Source organism: Felis catus, chromosome C1 (genome assembly GCF_018350175.1).
Source record: "Felis catus isolate Fca126 chromosome C1, F.catus_Fca126_mat1.0, whole genome shotgun sequence".
Lineage (NCBI taxonomy): Eukaryota > Metazoa > Chordata > Mammalia > Carnivora > Felidae > Felis > Felis catus.
This window is the reverse complement of record NC_058375.1, coordinates 173,765,228-173,791,889: the sequence shown is the minus strand read 5'-3', so window position 1 is coordinate 173,791,889 and position 26,662 is coordinate 173,765,228. Positions and strand designations below refer to the sequence as shown.

At 40.1% G+C, this 26,662-nt stretch overlaps 1 protein-coding gene across 1 annotated transcript in view; it reads right to left on the bottom strand.

Annotated features, from left to right (window-relative positions):
- Window positions 1–4,456, bottom strand: part of ITGAV (integrin subunit alpha V) — a 91,688-nt gene extending 87,232 nt beyond the window's left edge. The window contains exon 1 of the mRNA XM_023259536.2: window positions 4,272–4,456. Coding sequence (XP_023115304.1) covers window positions 4,272–4,456 — 185 coding nt within the window. The remainder of the gene's footprint in view (window positions 1–4,271) is intronic.
- Window positions 4,457–26,662: the final 22,206 nt, after the last annotated feature.

The following is a 26,662-nucleotide window of genomic DNA, read 5'->3' as shown; positions in this document are numbered from 1 at the left end:
AGGGTCAATATTTATATGACATGAAACAAGCACAGTAACTGTAAATTCTAGACATTTTCTCTTTTCTTTTATAATGTCCTATAAACCCCGGGGGGGCTTAATCAGGAGTAATCAACACAGAGCTTGCCTTTTAAATTATAAGGGTATAGTCTATATATGTATATTATTTATGACAAGAATAAACAACCAATATAGCCAGAGCCACACAAAGTTCACAAAAATGAGCTGGCATCACTATGAGAAGGGTTATGAACATGGTTACAACGCTGAGGTGAGAAACTGTGCGTCAACATTGAAAAGTACATGCAAGTTGTGTCAGGAAAAGGGGCTTCATCCAGGTTAAGCAGTCTGGACTTTCTCTCTGGCCATGGACGTACTGTTGAGGAAATTTTAGTAGAGTACCAGATCAAAAAGATGCTTCAGAAAGATAAAACTATTAGAAACATGTAAGATCTAAGAGCCAAAGGATGGGGACAGGGATGAGGATCTGAGTGCCACAGACCACCCTTCTAAGCTGAAATCAAGGAAGCTGAAGTCAGGTGCAGAGCAGAGATGAATGCAAGAAATATTAACAAGGAAGAATTTCTAGGACCTTCTGTCTGGTGACTAATCACTGACTAATATTAGGGGACTACAGTAGGAGAGACAAAGAAAAATAGAAAATGAGAGGGAGGAATATGAAATTATTTCCAGGGCAACAGAGAAAATGATGGCACCATTATTAGAAACAAAGGTGCAACTGACATCACCACTTGGTGAAAATGAGTGGAGGTAAGATGGGCTGGTCAAGGAGGAGAGATCCACAGGCTGTGGGATTATGAAGCTGAAGCTCTATTTTTAAATCCAAGATGCTGCCAGGGGAGCAGTTTTATTTTAAGTTTTCCAGGTGCTACAAACAGGAAGTCAGAATTGAGAACTACTGAATGCGCCGTAGGACCTTCTGCGACCAGGGCAAACTCACCCACACCTCTTCCCTGGGGTCACAGAAACATGAAGCAACTGTAAACAAGGCTTCATTAGTATTTAACGGGGGGTGGGGGGGGGCAAGAATTCCAATCCAGTGTTGCTCATTATAGTATTATGTAAAAATAAATATATATGTAAAATGAGAACTGTATACCTTATATTTGAAGAATAAATAAGAAAATTTTCCAGTTACTTTCTTCTTAAAAATTTAAAATTTGTGGGACACCTAGGTGGCTCAGTTGGTTATGCGTCTGACTTCAGCTCGGGTCATGATCTCAGGGTCCATGGGTTCGAGCTCCACATGAGGCTCTCTGCTGTCAGTGCACAGCCACCTTCAGATCCTCTGTCTCCCTCTCTCTGGTCCTCCCCCACTAGCACTTTCTCTCAAAAATAAGTAAACTTAAAACAAATTTTTTTTTAATTTGAATCCTAAAATTAAATGGACTTTAATTTCATACCCTGTCTTTTGATCCCAACTTGCCCCCAACCTCACACCAATCCACTCTAACAAATAAAGACTGAAAACCTTTCTGGCCTCAGTGTCCTCATCTGTAGCAATGAGTTTATCTACTTCCCTACTTCCCCTGGTGCTTTGTGCTATAGAGTGAAGTGAGATACCATAAGTAAAAGTGCTTTGTGAGTTATAAAATAGGCTAATCAACACAAGATATCATTATCCTAATTAAACCTAAGGTGCAATTTTCAATTTCTCCAATTATTCCCCCAAGAAAAATGTGACTTTACTTCATGGCCTGTATATGATCTTTAAATTTTATGTAAGTTTGGCAATATAGTCACTGTAAATTAATGTATATAGGGGAAAAAATGCAGAATGCTGACTTATTATTTTTCACAATTTTAAATCACAATTTTTGTGACCTTTCACATTAAACCTAGGACTCATGATTGAAGGGATTTCTTGAGGAGTCACCTTAATATTTGTCCTTAGTATTTTTCCTTTTCTTTAATAGTGACTCATTAGTTTTCACAACAATATGGAAATTAACTCAGTAACAATTTTTTATAACAACAAAAATGAAACATAAAATAATTCTACAGCTTGCTGGGAGTATTTACATACCAAAAGAAACTAGAAGCAATGGAAAGAGACTTCATTACTGTTGCTTCCTCATTGATCGAGGGATTCTTCTTTTAGGAGAAAGGAGTGTTTAATAAACACTTTGTTATTTGTGGATTTTTTTTTTATTTTAGAAGTTTATAATCACACCAAATAACAACAACAGTAAGTGCAGCTGTTAATATAAATCACATCCTCATGTACCTTGGATCCAATGCTTGTTAAATTTAAAAGTATCTTTTACAAAATTAAGCATAATTTTACACTAAGCTTTGTTAAATCTGAAAAGCTAAGAAGAAGCCTTTGTATGTATTTTTTTTTTTAATCTCAAAATTGATGTCTGTTTACGGTAGACTACATCTAGAACTCACTAGTCTATCAGTAACAAAGTCACTGGTGAAGATTTCAAAATATTATATGGAATCAAAGCAAGTTCAATTTTACCTTACCATTGAAGGCCCACATGAGAGGTCATGCAACCTGTGTATTCATAATATATTCAATAACTACAATGATTAGCCAAAGATTAGCTGTCCAGGCTGGCAATCAAAGATGGTAAACCTCTCATGACAACAGTTCGATATTACTGCATTTTCCATAGTAACAACACTTAAAGTTTATCATCTTGTCATTATCTTTACACTGCTAAACTCAGACGGTTTCAACTTATACCATTTACAAAACATTCCATCAGCTCTGAAGTATTTAAGCGCTAACTCTTGCTAATTTAAGTACCTACTCTTGTCAAAAGACAATATATTTTCTCAAAACTACTAGAATTTCTGTACCAATTAAAGCTAAAAGAGCACCTCTGATGACAACTAAAATCGGTACTATCAAGGCATACCCTTGAAGCTATCTGGAAACAAAAGAACTTTCAAATAACAGATAAGGCTGACAGAATGATTAAATCAAATGAGGAGGGAGTAAATGTTGCCCAAACTTAGTGATCATTTTTTTATCATTTTGGAAAATCTGTGCTTAGGTCTGGATAGATAGAAAGTGCTGAAACAGAAGACAACAAACAAAACTGAGTTCACCACATAAAACAATGCCTAGTTTCCACTAATTGCTTCCATACTATTTACTGCTGCAAGGTCCTCACCTTTGATGAATCAACACTCAGACAATCATCAACACCTTTGATGATCAACACTCAGACAGTATGAATAAATCATTGAAAGATATTTAGATCACCCTCAAAGTAGGCACACATGAGTTGGAAAAATGGTCCTATCAAAGTACTGACCATCAAGATTATTCCCCTTCTACCGCCTCAAAAATAGTACCTTCAATACAGAAAAAAGAGAAGGGAAAACATGTTAGAATTTCCAAGAGCCCTAAGAATAGTCTTCCTTCTTGAAAACAGGACTTAAACATCAGAAGGCATCCAGTGAACATCTATCAAATCAGCATTTCTAACGCTAATATGGGGGTGAGGTGGTGAGAACGATGATGTCAGGTTCGGTCAAGTCAGAGACAACTTTGAATCCAATGGTGACATTAACTCTGTTACAAATCCTGACGGCCTTTGCAACGCGAAAACGTTGTTTGAAAACGTAACTGAATTCTTAAATACTGCAGTATTCAAATGACCCGCAGTGAATGAAAAGTCAGCAAACACCCTTGTTCTTTGTGAACAATGACCTAAATAATGAATCACTATAAAAAGAACACATGACACATTCAATTCGTCTGTTCGCCCTCAAATGTGCAAAGGTCTGACAGTATCAGAGATAAGACACGAGTTTACTACGACGATATGGTCATTTTAGTCATCAGAATGTCTGGAAAAGGAGCGAACGAGAAACGGAATCAGCCCGCGAGGCGGAAAGTGTGGGGGAGGGCTTTTTAAGTCTGCGAAGCAGGCTACGGGGAAGGCGAACTGGTACCGGAGGAAAAAAGAAGTTCGGGAATGAGCCTGACCTAGCCCGAGACGCTAGCAGGGGCGGCGCGGAGTCCGGCGGGACCAGCCTTTGTTGCTTTCCCACTTGCCCCGAATTTGAAGCGCACGTCTGCTTCAAAGCTGTCCGTCCGGGGAGAGGCGAGGGGGGCACTGAGAGGAGGCGGTGGGTGCCGCGGGGGTTCGCCTCCCCAGACCGTCCATCCGCCCAGAACCTAAACCCCCGGTGGGGGTGGGGGGACGGACAGTCTCCCCCGGGGAACGCAGGGTGGGCGCGCGCGGTGGGGGAGGGGGCTGACTCCCCTTCCAAGTGCGGCCACTTACGAAGACGCGCTGGGCACGAAGAAATCCACCGCGAAGCCGAAGTAACTTCCTTCGGGGCCGGAGTACTCGGCAGGACTGTCCACGTCGAGGTTGAAGGCGCCGCAAAGAGGCAGCAGGAATCCGGGAAGAAGGAGCAGGAGGCGGCGCGGGCGAAGGCGCAGCCGCCGCCGCGGCGGAGAAGCCATCGCCGGAGCGCGCGCGGGGCGCCGAGACCGGAGCCGCGGCCACCCCTCCCGGAGCGCACGGTGCCCGCGGCCCGCCGCCGCCTGCGCGCGCCGAAACTGGCCGGCCGCTCGCTTCGCTGCGAGTCCCCGACAGCGCCCGGGAGGCGGGAGGGCTGAGCCACCGAGCGGCCGCCCGGGAAGTGGGGCGCAGGGCGCACGGGGCGGGGACAGCGGCGCCGGCGGCCCCCGACCTCCCTCCCGCTCGGCCGCCCCGCGCCTGGGCTCCCGCTCGGGACTGCGCGGGTGAGCGCCGCACCCCCCGCCTGAGTGCTGCCGCGGGCGGTGGAAGGAGGTAGAGAAGGGGGAGGAGCCGGCCCGGGAGGCCTGGCAGCGGCGCTGGAGGAAGTGAAGGAGGAGGAGAGCCGTCCTCCGACTGGAGAGAGCCGGGTGCACTTCCGTGCGCGCGGTCGCCTCCCGTCCCGAGAGCGAGGTGCCAATGCCGAAGCCCCAGTCCCTCAGATCCCCGGGCAGCGGCAGCGCTGTTGGACGAGGGCCTCGGACCCAGCTCCAGGGGGACAGTGGTGCACGTAGGGACGGCCAAGGGTCCCAACCCGCCCGCGTCCAGGGGCACCCCACGCTCCCGGGTCCCGCCGGGAACTCCTGTGCTACTTTTGTTTAAAAATGAGGACAGCTTTATCCGCCTCTTGGTTTCTACTCCTAAAACCCTGGCAGGCTCTCACAAACGAAACTCTGTAATTAATGGTCGTTTTCCTCCCCCACTCTATCCCACACACACACTGAACTTAATTATAAACTTTCAGAATGCTAGCACAGCCCCTTCCAGGAGTCGTGTTAAAGCTGAACTTGAAGGATTGGCAGGGCAAAGAATTGGCAGTAATCGTTTCAAATCAAGTCAGACTAGTAGAAACCTTATTCCTAGTTTATTAGCTGAAGTTGGGTGATTGCGAATAACTAACGCATTGATTTAGGACGCGTGAGTAGAAATAGAATTTTAGAGTTGGAAGAAGGAATATACACCATTGAAGTAAGGCCTCTGTGAACCTGTTGCTGTTAGGGTTTCCACGGCCTCCAGGCTCCTGACAGTTCCCCGGACTTACTTGAGAACTGGAACCTTGACCTCTTTCTTTATATTCTGTAGTCTTACCACCTGGCCAGGCAGGTGGTGAGAAATCGTTAAAATGTTGGATGGAGATGAAATGATGAGTAAACTTTGTCCAGAGAGGGGACTTTCCTATGTTGTGTATCATGTGTGAAGGAATTTGGTGAACAAGACAGAGTATAAATGCACTGCATAGACCTTAAAAACCTACAAGTACTGGAACAGTAATTTTGGATTGTTTTCCCAAAGTAGGTATTAAAACTGAATCACAATGCACACTAATCTCCTAGCTTTTAATTAATCTTGTGAAGGAGCATGTATTTAAGTGGAAATGAAATGTCTAATTTGAATTTTTAGTACTTAATTGCATTATATATTTTGATTCTTAAATTTGACTCCAAGATATGTCCCCAAACCTTGGCCATCTTTCACACACCATGGCCCAGCACTTGTCTGAAGGAAATTACCTTGTGAGGCAGGTGATCCTGGACAAATACGTAGAAATACAAATGTTTTCTTTCCCCTCACTCTGTTCCAGATGCACTGAAGAGGCAAAAACTCAAAGGGTCTTTTATTCCTTAAAAGCCTGATAACCCTTTGGAAATCTGTCCAGCCAGGAATAGCAGAAGATTGTGGAGATTTAAACTCTAGCTGAAATCAGTAAGCCTTCCCACTCCCCAACTTCTGATCCAGGACAGAGATCCAGTAGGCCAGAGGAGGGAAGAACACCAGGAAAAGGAAGAATACAAAGCAATGGCAACACGTATGTGCCCACCGAAATTGAGTGAACTCAGGTCCCAATTTCTGTTAGGAGACCGTGAACCAGACTAACCCAGTATCTTAAGGCACTCTTGAATAATAAATGCAGGCATCTTTGTAACAGAGTTATCATGCTTGAGCAGTCACCTACCCAACACCTTGCAAATTCAGGGAGTTTATTATAGTACATATCAATTCAGCCAGCACTTATTCGGAATCCACAGTGTACCAAGGCATTGTGTCCATGGGAGAGGGAGAAGCATATTTTATTCTATGGAAGAAAAGCTGTGCCTCTCACCCAGTCCAATGATGCTACTCTTCACATCGTAACAATTTCCCCACTTAAAAGAGCTGGATAATAATATATCTACATTAAGTACAATCACTTTCTTACAGAGGAAATTATTAGATAGTAAAAGGAATTTTGACTTTGAATTTTACCCTCTGCCAAGGCTGTCCTTTAATTAGAATCTTGATTCCATTGGTTTCTATAAATTCAAATGCCTGAGTTCAATTGCTCGGTTCACCCAGTACTAGTTAATGACCCTGGTCAAATCACTTCAACCATTCTGTGCCTAGATTTTCTTATCTATAAAATGGGAAGGATGGTAACACTTACTTATAGAATTGAACAGTACCTGTTGCCATCAATACTTTTACTACTGTTAGTTTAGTACAGTGGTAATAGTAAATTTGTATGACACGAACTTTGTATTATTATACTCTCTTAGTTCTAGTACCTATCCAACAGTTCCTTCAATAACCACAATCAAACTAGAACTCCACTTGGCTTTGTCTCTGCACACACAAAAGCACAGTCCAGTTACTCCAAAATAATTTAAGAAAAATTTCAAATTTTTATCTCTCAATATCAAGGTGGATTCAGTTCATATCTCATGGAAGCCCTTCTGCAACCCCCTTCTTCTACTCTCCATTTCTCTAGAGACTTTAATCCACTAAACTCAACCCTACAATGTTGCTGTTGCTTTTTTTGTCTGATTCTCTCCTGCCTCTCCTCTCCCAAGTATTAACGAGGGAGATTTACTTGGCCTCTCAGGCTTCATCCCCACTCCCAACCCCAGTGCTGTCTTTTCCTATCTGAAAAGATGCCAAGCCAGCACCCGGTGCTCCTTGGGTGGCTGGGAAGGCAACAAAAGTAGAAAACTTATCTCCTTTTTAGGTTTGCTTCCTAATCTACCCCTATGATGTTAGGATTATTCAAGTCTCTGCCTTGGTTCACTGCACTTCTTGTTCTACACATCCCCTGCATGATCTTATTCATCACCACATTCTTGCCACGCCCCACCTCCCAAAGTGGCTTTAGCCATATTAAATTAATTACTTACAGTTTCTACAGAATGACATCTTGGTTCACAGGGCTCTGTCTTCCTAGAAAACACTAGCCTTTCTCTTGGACCACTTCCCCCAGTCTTCTTCCTTCTGCCACATGCAAACATACACAAGGTCCTCTATCTAGCTATTTCCTACCCTTCTTTCAAAATGTGCATCAGGCATCATTTACATCCTCCATGAAGCCTTCTATAAAGAACCATGCCTTCTTGTTTTTGTATCCTTTGTGCTCACCACTGAGCTCAACAATGGAATTAATTCTACTCCCCAGGGACTTACTAATAACTAACAATTTTATTAAGCTTACTCATTATGTGCTAGACTCTGTGCGGAGCATTTTGATGTGTATTAAGTCATTTAGTAATCATAAAATCCTATCAGATAGATTCTATTAGTAGCCCAAATTTAAAGGTGAAGAAACTGATTCTCTAGGAGATTGAATAATTTTTCCAAGGTCACATATCCTTGTGGGCAAGGAAGGGAGCTAGTAATGATCTCCAAGGCCTTCCCCATTCCTGAGAACCTGAGGCTTCAGTGACCTCCCCAGGCTAACTAGGATGGTTGTTCATAACACCCATGAAATGAACCCATCTGGTCTTGCTCAAATACTTTCCCCTATACTAGGCAGAATAAAGATGCCTACTGAGGATAAACTGGCTCGTATCCACGAACACTGAAAATGAAAAGGGGCAATGTTTCTTGTCCTCATCTATATGTCTAACCCTCATCATAAAATTTTCATAACAGCAGGAACTCAATCATTTGTTGCCTTTAGATCAGACACTCCTTCCATATAATAGGAAAAGTTAGTTACAAACTTAAGGTTCAGATAAATGCTGGGGAAAATGTGGAAATATCTTAGTTCCCTTGTTAAAAGAACAAGACAAAGATAACTAGTCTTTCGAAGTTTCAAAAACAAATACGCAACTCTCCTGACTTGTTTTTGTTTTTGTCTTTAAACGGGTTTAACTTATATACATTACTGTTAAATTGAAATATTTGCTATGAAGGTAGTTCCTTTTGATTTTTCCCCTGAGGACTGAATATGTTGATAAGCCAAAGAAAATATATACTGTCTTTTCTCTCTAGCTTGATGAATAGATAATATTTCACCATCTGAATATCTCTTTTCTCTCCAACACGCTTTCAGCTTACTCATTTCACCTGGTTTTTAAATGTTCATCTTTTCTCTTTAATACCAATGGACTTAGTGGTCCAAACGGAAATAACCATATTGATTACTTTTGTATAAAAATCCTAAGAACGTGACATGTATACATGTAAATATTGAAACTTAATAATGATATTGCTACATAACTTCAAGTGTGAAGAGAAAGTGAGTGGATTAAGAAATTACATATAAAACATATTGCTTCCATTAAGTCAAACTCAGATTTTAAATGTCGAGCCATATTTCCTCCTGGAGATGTACGATTATTGAGCACCTTCCTTGTGGTCCTATTGCCATGAGTCCTTTTTTAAACAGTCTTTCAGGGTTTGGATAACCCATGATAGAAGATATCCTAGAAAACTGAGATTCAAAGACCAAATTAGAAATCACAACACAGAGTAACTTTAATAGCCATGAATAGAAAAAACAAGCACTTGGAATTCTGTGCCTCAAGGGAGCAGAGCACGGTGGGCAGGAAGCCTTAGTAAAAGTGTCTGTGTGGTCTCCTCACGTCTGCAAATCTGCTGTGCTCACCACTTCCTCTGTTTCTGAGGTTCTTTCTTTTTCTTTTCTTTCTTTCTTTCTTTCTTTCTTTCTTTCTTTCTTTCTTTCTTTCTTTCTTTCTTTCTTTCCTTCTTCTTTCTTTCTTCATTTCTTTTTCAATATGTAATATCTTGGGGCGCCTGGGTGGCGCAGTCGGTTAAGCGTCCGACTTCAGCCAGGTCACGATCTCGCGGTCCGTAAGGTCGAGCCCCGCGTAAGGTCGAGCCCCGCGTAAGGTCGAGCCCCGCGTCAGGCTCTGGGCTGATGGCTCGGAGCCTGGAGCCTGTTTCCGATTCTGTGTCTCCCTCTCTCTCTGACCCTCCCCCGTTCATGCTCTGTCTCTCTCTGTCCCAAAAAATAAATAAAAACATTGAAAAAAAATTTTTTTTTAAAAAAATATGTAATATCTTCTTTCACCTGGTCTCCACCCCAATTCCACCCAAACTTTAGCATTCAGTTCAAGACTCCTCTTTCCCAGAAAACGTTACATAGTTTCAGTTTCTCCCTTCTCTTTAAAATGACTTGTGTTTCCAAGTCTAATATGCTCACCACTCAACATTTAATTGTTGTATTTATTTCCTGGAGTTTCTGACAGTATTTGAATAAAATTTTATTTAATATTAATTCTTGGTATTCCCAGGCATCTCAGGATTTTTTTCCTAGTGAAATTATCAGTTCCTTATAAATAGGAGCTATGTTTTCTTAATTTATATATTCTCCCATAGCATTGAATACAGTGCTGAATTTATATTCCAAAAAATCACTAATAACTTATTGAAGAATGGGGTGCTTGGGTGGCTTAGGCAGTTAAGTGTCTGGCTCTTGGTTTGGGCTCCGGTCATGATCTCACAGTTTTCTCAGTTTGAGCATCATCAGGCTCTGCGCTGGCAGCACGGAGCTGCTTGGGATTATTTCTCTCTCCTTCTCTCTCTGCCCCACCCCAGCTCACTCTGTCGCTGTCTCTCTCTAAATAAATAAACTCGTGAGAGAAGCAAACATGTTGATCTCGAGGCCCCCAGCTTTATTGAGTCATAACTGACAAAACTGTAGCGAACATGTTGCTCTTTCTCATAATTAAGTGTTCACTGCCCAGCACAGTTCTTACTGAATATCAAGAAACTAAGAAGTATTTGCTGAAGGATAAATGGATGAACGTATGAATAAAAAAGCAATTGTTACTTTTATAAATTGAACACATGAAGTCAGTAACTCAAAAAACATTCTTGCATAAATGAATGAATGAATATATATTTTTCAAGAAGTAGAAAAGCCCAAGAATATCTCGTAAATTCATTTTATAACTAGCAAAGAAATAGGATTAAACTACTCACTTTATCTAGAATAGTGTTTCTAAGCTTTGTAGCTGTTTTTCATTCCTGGTTGTAATTTGGGATTAGGTTTTGGGAATGAAGGAGATAAAAATTAATCACAAATGGCAAGAAATATCCTGTGCATTCCTGGAGTTCTCTGCATCTCATTGTGAAAAACCACTCTGCTCTCAAGATAGGCATTTTTTTGTTTTAAGTTTATTTATTTAAGTAAGCTCTACTCCCAACGTGGGGCTTGAACTCACAACCCTGCGATCAAGAGTTGTATGTTCTTCCAACTGAGCCAGCCAGGTGCCCCTAGGTATCCGTTACTTCAAGGACATGTCTGGTAGTTTTCAGAATTTCCCTTCAAATAACCAACATGTTGTAAAAATGTAAAAGGAAAATCGTGTATATTATTTTATTTAAAGTAATTAAAAATTACAGCATCCTCTTACACTACAACTACTTAAGAGGATTTAATTTGTTTTAAAGGCTTGGAGTGTTGATGTGTGCCAAGACATAGACCACATTTCTCAGTACAGCACTTATCATACAAAAAAAAAAAAAAATCCATGTTTGAAAGAGGGTAATGCTGTCCAAATTACTGTTCTATCACTGAAAAGTCAAATTAGAGGTTTAGGTGAAGAAAGCAAAGTGTTTGTGGTATGTACAGAATTAGCAAACACATTTTTAAAAATAATCCATTGAAAAAATGGAATTTCAAAAGAACACTATGTTTTATTTATATCATGAGTCATAAAAGGAAGCATGGTATAATTTAAAATGTCCCTGGCACTTGATAAATGATTGCTAATACTTTCCTCCTACTAATCATTTTGTATAAATGTAGCCTTGCTGTAACTGGAGACTATAACCCAAACTTCTAATTCCTTTTTCCTTCAGATTATGATAAACATAAAGTCATAATCAGAAGATCTTTAAGAACTATAATCTGCAATGTTTTACATATATTTATTTTTTCCCTGGAGAAAATGGCAAGAAAATGTGTCATTAATGACAAAACACACCATTTTTATATTGTACATGTATGTATATTATATGTGTATAGCTCTTGAAATCTTTTCCTTAGATACATGCTTTAATCCTACTATTGTTTAGTAATATGCCATCTATATTATTATTGAAATTTTTTTAGTCAATAAAAATAAACTCCATATTTCAAAAATACATAGCTAGACATGTCTACAGAACACAATTTTTCAGGATAAACTTTAATATCAAGAACATAAGAAGGTGATATTATTGTAGCTATATAATACTATTATACTGTGCTACTATATAATACCTTATAGTATTATATACCAGTGAATGTTATTGAAGTTATATAACTTAGTGTACATTACATATGTATTCACTTTTTCATGCCCTATCATATAAAAAGAGCTATGTAAACCTATTTTTAACACAAATAAAACATAAATTTATTCACATGACTATTGAATTGTTTTTCTTTCCACTCACTCCTCCTAAACTGGTCTTATTAAAGAATATGTTACTCATTCATTTATTCATTGGATATTTATCATTAAGTGTCCTTTATATGCCCAACACTGCAATTAGAGCTTGAATTACCAAGACAAATCAGATATGACCCCTGCCAGGAACTTAAAAGTTTAATTAGACAAATACGTAAGTAAATAATGCTCATTTACATTTATTAAGGGACATTTTTTACTATTACCAAGTGATCTATTAAAATGCTGTATATGGATTATGCCTCTTCATAAAATACAATTACTGCATGTGGGTAAATTTAACCAATTTTACAGATGAGAACAATAAGTGTGGTACTGTTAAGATACGTCCCCTTTGGGGGGTGCCTGGCTGGTTCAGTTGGTAGAGCATGTGACTCTTGATCTCAGGATCATGAGTTCAAACCCCATGTTATGTATGAAGCCTACTTTTAAGAAAATGTTTAAAATATTCTCCCTTCAAGATGTGGAGCTAAATTCCTCACCTCTTGAGCTTGGACTGGATTTCATGAATGACTTTTAATGAATAGAAGAAGTGACTGTGCAATTTTGTTGACAAGGACATAAAAGGCACAGGGCTTCCTTTTGCTCTATCACATGGGAAGCCAGATGCCATCTGGTAAGAACATACAAGGTGCCCAGGGAGAGGCCCAAATGACAAAAACCTGAGGTCTCCTTCCAACAGCCACCTGAGTGAGTGGATTCTTCAAAGTGGATTCTTCTTCCCACTCTGGCCTTCAGATGATTCCAACTCTTGCCAACATTTAAACTCAAGAGAGAGTCTGAGCTAGAAACCATCCCTTTAAGCTGCTCTTTAACTACTAATGCACTGAAACTGTGACATAATAAATATTTGTTGCTTTGAGCCGATACATTCTGGGGATAATTTGTTATTGAGTAACAGATAACTAACACAATGGGTTTAGAGAAGTTATGTCATTTTTCATTAGGGTCCCAGAGCTAGAAAGTGTTAGAGATTTTTACACACAGTCTATATAGCTAAAGTGACCATATAATTTATCATCCAATTGGGGCACTGTAGCGAGTAACGGGGATGTGGATAATAATTATGCTGATACAACAGCTATATGCAGGAACCATCTAGGGGAAACTGGGGCATAGGATCACTCTAATTACACCTTGCTTTTTATTGTTGCACTACTCTGTCTCCTATATAAGTAAGTGTATACAATGTGACTAGTCCAACACTGGAAATAAAAGTACAAGGAAAGGATAATCCATCTGCTCTCACAGAGACTGCTAGCTACCTACCCAATATTCATTGTCCCCTTCTTGTTTGGTAGTAAAATCCTTATATTGTGTGGTGGCAATAATATGTCTAGATGGAAAACAAAAACAAAAACCCCTGCATTTCCCAGCTCCCTTACAGATGACGAGAAGGTGTTGGTAGAAATTGTCAGGTAGAGCTACCAGCCTCTTAGAAGAGGGCTAGTTTAACTATCAGGAGCCCTTTTTCCTCGGCAATGTCTCTACAGTTGATGCCTGGGACACAGATGTGATGGTTAGAGCTGAAGCAGCCTCTGTGAGAACCTAAAGAAGCATACTTGGCAAAAGAGGGCATGGTCTAAGAATTACAGAGCAGAAAGTCTGGGTTTCTGAAAACCATGGACCTATCATTCTGGTCTTGGATAATAAACATGCAGATTATATTCTATCAGAAGAAAATATACCTCTTTGTTTAATCAGCTATTGCTAGAATTTTCAGTTACACCTTGACTACCCTAATCCTAACTGATATACCCACCTTAATTCCTCAAACAATAGCTTTGAATTTTTAGTACCAAACATTTATATTTTTACCCTATTTTAATAGAAATTATTCTAGATATATTGACCACTCTTCCTACTTTTTCAAGTAGCTAGAACAGAAGCAGTGTACGACAGTTTTCTTAATGATATAAAGTTCTTATTTACAGAAAGCAGAATCAGTTCACTTTTTAGTGTCTAATAGAGTTTAATTTGCTCTACGGAAGCTGTTTCAGTTGTTGGTGTTAAAAAACAAATATGAGTTAAGTTCTTATGAGCCATACTCTTTTAGATCAGCTGGTGCCTTCATCAATTTTGTTCCTTTTAAATGATTCATTTGGGGGGTTTTCTAAACTCTCCACTCTTACTTCCTCTAAAAGCTTGAACACTAATTAAGGATTTCCACCTTTCAGTCATTATGGAAATGTGCCAGGGGATTTTCATGAAATGTTAAATATTTGGATTTAATAGAAAATGATTACATTCATAAAGGTGTTAGATACAGAGCTCTTAATCACATAATTGCATTAGGTCTAGCTCATAGGAACATAAAATAATTAAATAAAAGGCTTGGATCATGTTCAGCATTTTTGTGAAGCCTAAAGGTATTTCTACAGTTAGTTTTCTTTTTCTTTTGAGTTTTAAAAAGATAATTACTATTATGGAGATGTTTACACTAATGCTACTCTTTAGGCATAAGTGAGATTCTTTAAGAAACCAAGTTAACTTTTTTTTTTTTAATTTTTTTTTCAACGTTTATTTATTTTTGGGACAGAGAGAGACAGAGCATGAACGGGGGAGGGGCAGAGAGAGAGGGAGACACAGAATCGGAAACAGGCTCCAGGCTCTGAGCCATCAGCCCAGAGCCCGACGCGGGGCTGGAACTCACGGACCGCGAGATGGTGACCTGAGCTGAAGTCGGACGCTTAACCGACTGCGCCACCCAGGCGCCCCCCAAGTTAACTTTTTTACTCTAATTATTTCAAATTAGTTAATCTATTTCAGTTTAGAATAGACTTATCATTAACAACATTTTTAAACAGTTATTGTAATAATGTGCTTCCTATAGAGAGTAAATCATTTCATACATCTAAAAATTCTAGGATAAGGATATAGAAGAAAACTTCAAGAACCATCTAACAATTATGTCTGACCCAAAACATAATGGTGAATGACATTTATTAAAAGTAATTTAGGGGCACCTGGGTGGCTCAGTCGGTTGAGCTTCCGACTTCGGCTCAGGTCATGATCTCACGGTCTGTGAGTTCGAGTCCCACGTCAGGCTCTTTGCTGACAGCTCGGAGCCTGGAGCCTTCTTTGGATTCTGTGTCTCCCTCTCTCTTTAACCCTCCCGCATTCATACTCTGTCTCTCTCTGTCTCAAAAATAAACCTTAAAAAAAAAAGTAATTTAAACTGGGGCTCCTGGGAAGCTCAGTCAGTTAAGAGTCCAACTCTTGATTTTGGCTCATGTCATGATCTCACAGTTCATGAGTTCAAGCCCCGTGTTGGGCTCTGCGCTGAGAGTGGGGAGCTTGCTTGGGATTCTCTGTCTCCTCCACCCCTCTCTCAAAATAAACTTTTAGAAAAAAGGAATTTAAACTAAGGCTGAATAATAGAGATGATTTGATAGAGATATGATAGATCCATGTTGTCTAATAGAACTTTCTGCAACAATGGAAATATTCTGTATCTATACTGTCTCAAATACTTGTATCAGCCACGTATGGCTATGGAGCACTTGAAATGTGGCTAGTGTGACTGAGAAATTAAATTTCAAATTCTATTTAATTTTAATTGCCATGTGTGGCTAGTGGCTAGATGGTATTCATACAGAGATGAAAGAATGAGATTTGTTGGGATTCTACAGTCTTTCCCAACTTCATATTACATTACCACAGCTACAAAAATGAGTGGTTAAACTTTATTTTCCCATGTTCTCTATTCTGCACATTTTCCCTGTTTCTAATACCTATAATTAAATCACTCATTAATTTAGTCATCACAGAACCACAATGTGTCAAGCACAGTAAAAAATCAAAATCTGTTCTGGCGTTAACATTTCTAACCTTTCTGATTGTCCCTCTTCCTGCCTTCATTAGCCCTTCCTCTCTGGGACAGCTTTCTCATCTTCAAGTGTGATAACTAGGTAGCAGGCTGTGAAGACCATACCCAAATACTGGAACTTTCAGGTTCACCAGACATCTCTCTGCTTGGGTAGAGCAAAGCCATAGCAATTGATGGGCTCCTGCAGGAGCACTAAGCGTTCTGAGTCAGATTCCAGTTGCTTTTAAAGTAAATAATGATTTAGTTGCACATCTGAGATGTGCTTCTGGTGGGTTGGAATTCCCACTCCTGCCAGAAACCTTCCTGATGATTCTCAGGATTCTCAAAGGGGCTTCAGCCTACATGGAGCTCTCCATCTCACTTGCACCTCACTTCTGCACCTGGTCTGTTCACTCAACACTGCATGTACCCTAGCTCAACCCAACATGGAACACGGTCCCTTTTACATAGAATCTACAAAGCAACCTAAATGCAAGGTAATCACGTGTAACAGAATTCTGCAGAAAGTCTGAGGGCAGTGGTGGATAGGGTATGTTGCAGGTGAATATTAGACCTGTTCTTTTTTTTTTTTTTAAGTTTGTTTGTTTGTTTATTTTGAGAGAGACAGAGAAAGAGAGAGAATGAGTTGGGGAGAGGCAGAGAGAGGGAGAGACAGAATCCAAAGCAGACTCCATGCTGTCAACACAGAGCTTGACTTAGGGCTTGGTCTCACAAACCGTGGGATCATGACCTGAGCAAAACCAAGAGTCAGATGCTTAACTGAGCCACCCAGGTGCTCCAACTGACCTGCTCTTTAAAGCCCTCCCCATTCCCTCTGTGGGAACCTCCCCTGCTTATGACTCCTTCTCAGACTCCTAACTGCCCATCGAGTCGCATCCACCTCCAGCAGACACTCTTGTCTCTTATCCTCACTCTCAAGCCCCCATTTCTCCTCTCTGGGCTGAAACTGTGTCTAAATCTCTCTAACTTTTATAACCTGAGCAATTCAGGCTTCTCTTTGTTTGCCCTCAAAACCTTGGGACTTACATTTTCAGATTCCATTTTTCAAATAAAAAACTAAGTAAAATGTATCTTCTTACCCTAAAAAACATTCTGGTTCCAAATTTTGAAATAAAATTGTCTGTTTTTCATATAACTATATATGCTATATAACTACATATTACTCTAAAGTAGTTTCAGAGAAGGCTTGTTATAAAATTAATAAAGTGTTATGGGGACTAGAAGGCAGAACAGGCATTTATTTATGTTTCTATTTTAGTATAGCCACAACCAATATGGGTTACATAAGATTTTGTAAACATGTCTGAGAATCTTACAACCTACTTACAATATTGTCTTCAATAGGAAATATTTCATGAGCACTAGAAAATGGCATGACAGATACTTGAAAAACAAATCATGAAAATGAATTATTTTTTTTCTTGGAGTTGACTTACAGAAGCAAGTGGGCAATAATAATTATTTTGACAAAACTATGCCGCGTCACCTATAATACCTTTCAACAATGCATAAGATAGGTCCATGTATACTTTCACTAAGTGAAAACACTTACTGAGTCAGTACTACGTGTAAGATACCATGGCACTATGGCAGATCCTACAGGGCTTTCAAGAATGGAGCGTTTGTTAGGACTCGTTCAAAAGCAAATGACAATAACCCAACTCACATTAGCTTAACCAAAAAGAGAATTTCCTGGTTTCACATAACCAGGAAACTCGGGGCTGGTTCTGGCTTCAAACACAGCCCAATACCCAAGGAATACAGTTCCCACCCTCATCCTCATTTTCCTGTCTTTTCCAGCTCGGTTTCCTTCTCTGGTTTAGTCTCACCCTCTCCTACTGCTTCAGATTCCTCAGTTGAACAGGGAGGATAGTTATCTACAATCTCAGGTTATTTGTCATAGTTTAGCAATTCCATCCTAGCTGAAAAATCTGTCTTCCTCTCAAATCAATACATCAATTCCAGGCAATGATTCTTACTGGCTCTATTTATAATAATTGCTTACCGTTGAACCAATTACTATGTTCAGAGGAGTGAGATATTTTGATTGGTCATACCTCAGTCAGGTGATCACTCCTGTGGCACATTACTGTAGTAAATAGGATGCTCTTAACCATTCAGGATGGAGTAAAGATGAAGCCAGACATACAAACATAATATATGCCCACTGTGAATTGATAAGTAACATGCCTTGTCCTCAAGGACTTTTTCTTATATAAATCTTAGTAGTTACGGAGGACAAAAAAATGCCCCATATGTGCCCAAAATTTCTAATTTCAGTATAAACCAGTTGTCTACATTATAAAACATTTAAATATCCCCAGCATCCTTCTTACTATTATGTAAATCTGGATTTATTAATTTTAAACTGAGTGTGAAAACTATTTGATCATTAGCATAATATTTTTGTGGTTGAAATGCTATGTTGGCTTAGAACTTTTTCTGAATGATAAATTTATCTTTAAATATTGTGAAAACTATGTCAAATCTCATAAGTCATTTCCTCAGTTAACTCTGGTTTTGTGGCTATAATGGTTTGAAAATTGTTCCTTGGTTTAACCATACTTTGGTTGCTACCATATTTAGAGACAATTTATTTTAGGGTTGACAGAAAAAGCTATTATTTTTATAGGAATTTTATTGGGTAGAAAGTATAATTTGTGTTATTTTCTACTCATGCTGTCATGGTATATAGAAAGAATTTTAAAAACCTGATGTTTGCATCATATATTTTTACTAAATGTGTCTCACGTGCAATTGAGTGAAATACAAGCTTTTGTTGCCCTAAGCCACTTAGATTTTTGAGTTAATTTTATACTCTAATATAATCCTAAGTAATCCTGACAAATATAGATGTGTTCAGTGGTAAGTTATCATAATTTATAAACGAAAAGATTCTCACCATAATTCTGTAAATATTGTAACTTTTCCCTTATTGCATTATGTACAATTTATATTCTAGGCAAAAACACACATACATTTGAATGATTCCCCTAACAGGGAATTATTTCCACCTTTTTCCCCAGAGAAGGGAAAAAAATCATAATTTGGGGAGTGTCAGAGATTGTTCAACGCCAACTATCTGTGCATACCGATGATTTTTTTTCTTACTCTATTTCAGCAACTAAACTCCCACAAACAGCTCCTGAAAAGGAAGGTTTCTGGGTAGAAGTTATACTACTACTACACGAGAAATCAGGGTTTTTATAAGTTATTTCACTTTCACTGTGGCAAAGAGAATTGACCTCACCAAACTACTTGGGGAGAGGCAACTATTGAGAGTCTTCTGGGTTCTCATCTCCTCCTGAGAGCAAACAGGAACCACAAGAAGACTAAGTTTAACTTGTCATCTGCCACTGGGAAGCGGCCATCTCTGCTTCTCAAATACCACTTTATCTTTCTCTTAAGTAACACTTCCTTCATGCTTTAACTGCCTCTCGTTCAAATGTTTCTTGGCAATGAATGGAACCTTTTCTTCCAATGGCATATTAGCAGAATTCACATAAATAAAACAGATAAAAGCAGGACCCAGACACTTCAAGTAAGTATCACCACACAGCACAGCCAAGAGCCATGGTGTTACATTCTCAAACTGGATTAGTTATGACGCCCCAGCACGGGGATAGGAGCAAGGTGGACACATGAGTAAAAGCCCGAGTCATTTCTTTCTAGCAGATTCCCCTTAATCTTTCTATCATGACTTCAGGATATTCACCTGCAGTTCCTATTGCTCTCCACTCAGCTAAAGCTTCCCGGGGAATCTGCCTTCCCTGTCGGCCCTTCTCCTCCTTTCATGATGTTCAAGACAATCCACACACTTTTTCTGCTTCTGCCTCAACTCTGCCACATTTCTTATACCTGACCTCTTACTTCAAGACTCTAGCCATATCACATTTCTAAATCTTTGTTTCCCCAGGAGGACCGTTACTGTTACTCCATTCAACCCCCTCCCCAGTGAACCCATATTAGAGGAAGAGGAGGAATAGGGACCTGGGATCTGCTTTATTTATTTTTTTAAATAATTTTTTAAGTTTATTTATTTTGAGAGAGAGAGATAGAGAGAGAGAGCACAAGTGGGGAAGGGGCAGAGAGAGAGGGAGAGAGGGAGAGAGACAGAGAGAGAGAGAGAGAGAGAGAGAGAGAGAGAGAGAGACAGGATCCCAAGAAGGCTCAGTGCTGCCAGCGCAGAGCCCGATGCGGGGGCTCAAACTCATGAACAGCAAGATCATGACCTGAGCTGAAACTAAGAGTCAGATCCTAAACTGATTGAGCCACCCAGGTGCCCCAGACCTGCTTTTCTAAAACAAACAAACAAACAAACAAACAAACAAACAATTTCCTCTGGGGAGTTTTAGTTACCTATTGCTAAATAACAGTCCTCCCCCCACCCCTAAACCGAGTGGCTTAAAGTGATCTGTTATTTCTCATGATTCTATGTGGGTTGACTAGCCGTTTCTCCTGGTCTCACTCAGGCAGCACCACTCTGGTGGATGCACAGCTGGAATGGAAGGTCCCAAATGGTCTCACTCACGTATTTGACCATTAGCGCTGGCTGTCAGCTCTCAGTGGGGTGCCTCAGTTCTCCTTTCTGTGACTTCGCACCTTCCATTTGACCCCTGAAACTAAGAGCAGCTTCCTTACATGGCATTCATTCTCAAGGCAATGTTCTACAAAGGTGGAAGCTGCAAGTTCTCCTGAGGCCTAGGCTTTCCTGGCACAACATCATTTCTGCCACATTCTATTGATCAATAGCAAGTTACAAGGACAGACCAGGTCCAAAGTATGGGAAATAGACTGCATTTCTGGATAGTCAGTGGCAAAGCCTTTGTGGCTGTATTCCCCAACACACCATAGAGCATTGCTAAGTATATATTAGGTACTTAATACTTTTAGACTTCATCATCATGTCTGCAGTGATTGAAGTGGTTATGAATCTCCTGGAATATGGGATTTGTGGGCTTTTATTTTTTCATGCCCAACGTGGGGCTTGAACTCATGACCCCAAGATCAAGAGCTGCATGTTCTACCAACTAAGCCAGCCAAGCATCCTTGTGGGCTTTGTTTTTAAATGGAAGTTTCTGCCTGTATTTGCTAGAAACAAGCTAATTTATTTTCAGGTCCTGAAAACAGCATTGCCAGTATCATGATTTTTTAAATAAAGGGGCCTGACCTCAGCAGACAAGATGTAGAAGCTCAGAAAAAGAGTTGGTATCTACACTTCCATTTTCAACCTACTCAAAATCAACTATGGAATTATTTAAGGAAAGTCATTAATATACAAAATTGCAAATTTTTCGCAACTATTTTACTCAGATTTTTCTCTCTCTTTTTTAAGTTTTTAAATTTATTATTTTTTATTAATTTTTTTTAACGTTTATTTATTTTTGAGACAGAGAGAGAGACAGAGCATGAAGGGGGGAGGGGCAGAGAGAGAAGGAGACAGAATCGGAAACAGGCTCCAGGCTCCGAGCCATCAGCCCAGAGCCCGACGCGGGGCTCGAACTCACGGACGGCGAGATCGTGACCTGAGCTGAAGTCGGATGCCCAACCGACTGCGCCACCCAGGCGCCCCTAAATTTATTTTTAAGAAAGAGAGCAAGTGTGAGCAGGGGAGGAGAAGAGAGAGAGGGACACAGAATCCCAAGCAGACTCCACACTGTCAGCACAGAGCCCAAAGTGGGGCTGGAACTCACAAACCATGGGATCATGATCTGAACCGAAATCGGACGCTTAATCGACTGAACCACCCAGGCACCCCCAGATTTTTCTGATAAAATTTTCCAAGTTAAAAAAGTTCAGAATTGGCTAATGTAAATTTATTTTCCTCTTTTACCATAGCTTTATGCTTTAGTGATTTTGATAAAATGGTGAAACCGTAGGACAGAGTAAAGGATTGAAGCCAGCCTGAGAAGCGAGGTAGAAAGTTTAAGATTAAACAAACATTCTAGGAGAAAGGACTGAGAGATCAGATTGCTTGTTGTTGCAAAGCCTGCTGTGAGTCAGTGACAAAGGGAGGGTGGCCGTCCAATCTGCACCCACATCTCTGCTAAAAAATGTACTACTTTATTGCAAACTACATGCAGTATTGAGAAAATGGATCTAAAATGTATTTTTGGAAAGTGGCCTCTGAGGAACTTAAATAGCAGTAATTCTTAAGAAAAATGCCTCTGTGTGCAATGTGGAACAAACCGTGAAAACATCTTTTAGTCAACTAATAGAAAACATGTGATTATAAGCCCTTGTGTTTGCCTGCAGCCTCAGGTTATAGCATTTTATATATTGTACTATATCTAACATTTGCTTTGGAATTTTCTTTCTTTTGGTTTAGACTGAAGGAAAAGTTTACCAAGGTTTATGTCTTCCTGAGTCAGCAAGTAAATTTCCCATTACTCTCCCGGTTGGGTGAGTCACCAGCCTGGTTTAGGAAAGTCACAGAGGCCTGGCTGTCTGTGCCGGATGAGAAACTTTACAGTCAATCAGTCTAGACAGATTAGGGGACAGCCACTTGGCCATTTATGGTATCATTTCCTCTTTTTTACTGGGACAGCCTAGAGAGCAAAGAGACACTCCTGGGAATATAACCAGGGTTACTAGATTTCACAAATAAAAGTACAGGATGCCTGGTTAAATTTGGATTTCAGACAAACAATGAGCTATTTTTAGCATACATATGCTCCATGCAATATTTCTGACACACTTTTACTTAAAAAAACAATCGCCGCTTATCTGAAATTCCCATTTAACTAGGCATCCTATATTCTATCTGGTACCCCTGAATATAAGGATCTTACTTCATATCATCCACCATTTATTACTCTGTGGAATGTCACAGAGGTGGAAGTCTGTTTCCTGAATTTCAGAGAACAAAAGTTGAGCTATTTTTTCTTTCATCTTTTATTAATCATGTAATTACAGTCCAACATCAGAGAAAGACAAACTCATCAAAGACAAGAATTCTGTAGAGCAGTGATTCCCAGATTTTAATTGTACACATGTGATGCATTGGGTTCTCGGCAAAACTGACATTCTAATAAGCACCCTGGGGTGGGGCCCGAGATTCTGCTTTTCTAACAAGCTCCCGGATGATGGCGATGCTGCTGGACCGTGGACCACCCTTTTCAGTAACAAGGTTAGTGTTTCTCAATCTTGGTTGCATATTAGAATCGCCTGGGGAGCTCTGAAGACTCTTGATGCCCAAACTGCATCCCATCCAAATTAAATCCAAATTGCTAGAGGGGGGAGCCGGGTGTCAGCACTGTAACAAGCTCCTCAGTTGCTTCCAGTGTACAATTAATGTGCAGAACTGCTGTCTTTGAGGAATCCACTTTGTGCTGGTTAATGTTTGCTATCACTTGGCTGGGAAGCAAAGCCTTTCAAAAAAATTGGCAGGGCAGTCATTCCACATGAACTGCAATCTTGAGAGATTGAAATGGGGAGAATTGCCACCACTGTCTTTTCAATGTGTCCACTTTCAGTTATACTCTCTAAGCAATTGAGGACAGCAATAGATTTTATTATTTTAACCGTTAGATCACTAAATATTGTCCAAATTTGGAAACTTTATGTCTGCAGCACACATTTTCCCGTGAGTCTCAAATAATTTATTTCTCTTAATGTTTCTAATAGAAACCAAGCCACCACCTCAGAGTGAGTCTGGCTTGGAAAACACTGGAATGTATCATCTGTTACTCTTTGTGAAGCTTGGCTAGAGTCAAGGAATGTGACTTATGGAAGACATTCAAATCTTTAAGGTCTTATTGTTTTTCACATAAAGATATGTCAACAAAAATAAAAAAGTGTGTCTCCAAAGCTACTGGTAAAAATATAGCATGTTTATAACACACGTTCACACAAAACAAGTGCTAACATAAAGTTAGCTGTGGAAAAGTTCGACAAAAGCCCTCTTAGCCAAATACGTTCCTCCTTTTTCTTCTAGTTTTGTCACTTTAGTGTCATCCATTTTAGTGCCATCTCCCCTTAAATCACAATCTTTTCTGTAGTATTGTTTAGCTCGAAGAATGCTTTCTGGGTTTCCTGTACTTTGCACTCATGTGTTATCTTACAGATTTATTTTTCTTCTTTTTAAACTTTATCTTGTTTTTTGCTTTGTTTTGTTTTTGTCCGTGTCATTCATCATGCATTCTCTTCTCATGCTCGTGCCTAGTCTCCATCACTTCCTTGCTCAATTCCCTACCTTGTGTTCAAACATTCTAGAATCGATGACTAGACTTTTCACTCACCAGCTCCCCTCACCAGCTCCAGGAGTTACCATACCCTGGGAAACAACCCTAAGAAGCCCACACATGCCCTGGACCCTGGGTGGCCCCAGCAGCAGGTTGAAAGGCTGCCAACATGAACAGTTGGCTCAGAAGAGGCACAACAAGACCATTAGGGGGTGGATGGCAAATTGTTCTGCAAACATTTAACTGTGGCTTCTCTCCTTGGTGTGCCCTTTCAGAGAACTTTTGCCCAGGGGAGAGCAGAGTGGAAAGTAGCACTTAGGCAACAGAAGTTTCCCACTTCTGGAGGAGGAAGTTAACCTGATCCATCCTGCATACAAAGTAGTCACCTAGAAATGTGTTTGTTCTAAATAATGATGGTTTACTCTTCCTGTCATGAGAGGCTTAAAACTTAGCCCACAGTATAGCAGTGTACAATAAAATAAAACAGTAACTAAGCTAATATTTATCAAGCATTATGTGTTTTGATATGTATTAGACCTTTAAATCTTTGTAACAACACCAATTACTATGGCTACTCTGATTTTTTTTTAATTTTTTAATGTTTATTTATTTTTCAGGGTGGAGGGAGGGAGAGAGAGAGAGCACACGTGCCAGTATGGGAGGGGCAGAGAGAGGGGGACAGAGGATCCACTGTGCTGTCTGTGCACACTGTGCACACTGACACTGTGCTGTCAGTGCAGACAACTCGGGGCTTGAACTCATGAACCGTGAGATCATGACCTGAGCCAAAGTCAGACATTGAACCAACTGAGCCGCAGGTGCCCCAGCTACTGTGATTTTAAAGATGAAAAAACTGAAGGGCTGCCTGACTGGCTCAGTTAGCAGAGCACGTGACTCTTGATCTCAGGGTTGTGAATTCCAGCCCCTGGCTGGGCGTGGAGCCTACTTTAAATACATAAATAGATATGGAACCACAAAAGACCCTGAATAGCCAAAGCATCTTGAAAAAGAAAAGCAAAGTGGGAGGCATCACAATTCAAGACTTCAAGTTCTATTACAAAGCTGTAGTGATCAAGACAGTAAGGCACAAAAACAGACACAGATCAATGCAACAGAAGAAAAAACCCAGAAATGAATCCAAACTACATGGCCAAATAATCTCTGACAAAACAGGAAAGAACATCAGTGGAGAAAAGACAGTCTTTTCAACAAATGGTACTGGGAAAACTGGACAGCAACATGCAAAAGAATGAAACTGGACCACTTTCTTATACCATACACAAAAACAAACTCAAAATGGATGAAAGACCTAAATGTGAGACAGGAAACCATTAAAATCCTGAAGGAGAACGCAGGCAGTAACCTCTTTGACACTGGCCACAGCAACTTCTTACTAGATATGTCTTCTGAGGCAAGGGAAAGAAAAATAAAAATGAACTATTAGGACTTCATCAAGATAAAAAGCTCCTGCATAGAGAAGAAAACAATCAACAAAACTAAAAGGTGATATTTGCAAATGACATGTCTGATAAAGGGTTAGTATATTTATCCAAAATACATGAAGAACTAACAGAACTCAACACCCAAAACCCAAAATGATCCAGTTAAAAATGGGCAAAAGACACCCAGATGGCTAACACACATGAAAAAATACTCAACGTAACTGAACATCGAAGAGATACAAATCAGGAGCACCTGGGTGGCTCAGTCAGTTGAGGGGCTGACTCTTGGTTTCATCTCAGGTCAGGATCTCACGGTTTGTGAATTCAAGCCCCAAGTCCAGCTCTGCACTGATGGCACGGAGCCTGCTTTGGATTCTCTGTCTCCCTCTCCCTCTGACTCTCTCTGTCTCTCCAAAAATAAATACACAAACTTTTTTTTTTTTTAAGTTAAAAATTGGAACTACCCTATGATCCAGCAAAATTGCACTCCTGGGTATTTACCCAAAGGATACAAAAATACTGATTCGTAGGGATACATACACCCTGATGTTCATAGCAGCATTATCAACAATAGACAAATTATGGAAAGAGCCCAAATATTCATCACCTGACGGATGGATTAAGAAGATTGGCATAGGGGTGCCTGGGTGGCTCAGTCGGTTAAGTGTCCGACTTCGGCTCAGGTCATGATCTCACAGTTCGTGAGTTCGAGCCCCGTGTCGGGCTCTGTGCTGACAGCTCAGAGCCTGGAGCCTGCTTCACATTCCGTGTCTCTGCCCCTTCCCTGCTCATGCTGTGTCTCTCTCTGTCTCAAAAATAAATAAACATTAACAACAACAACAAAAAGATTGGCATACACACACACACACAGATTAGTCATCAGAAGGAATGGAATCTTGTCATTTGCAGCAACATGGATAGAGTTAGAGTGTATGATGCTAAGCGAAGTAAGTTAGTCAGAGAAAGACAAATACCATATGATTTCACTCATATGTGTAATTTAAGAAACAAAACAAATAAACAT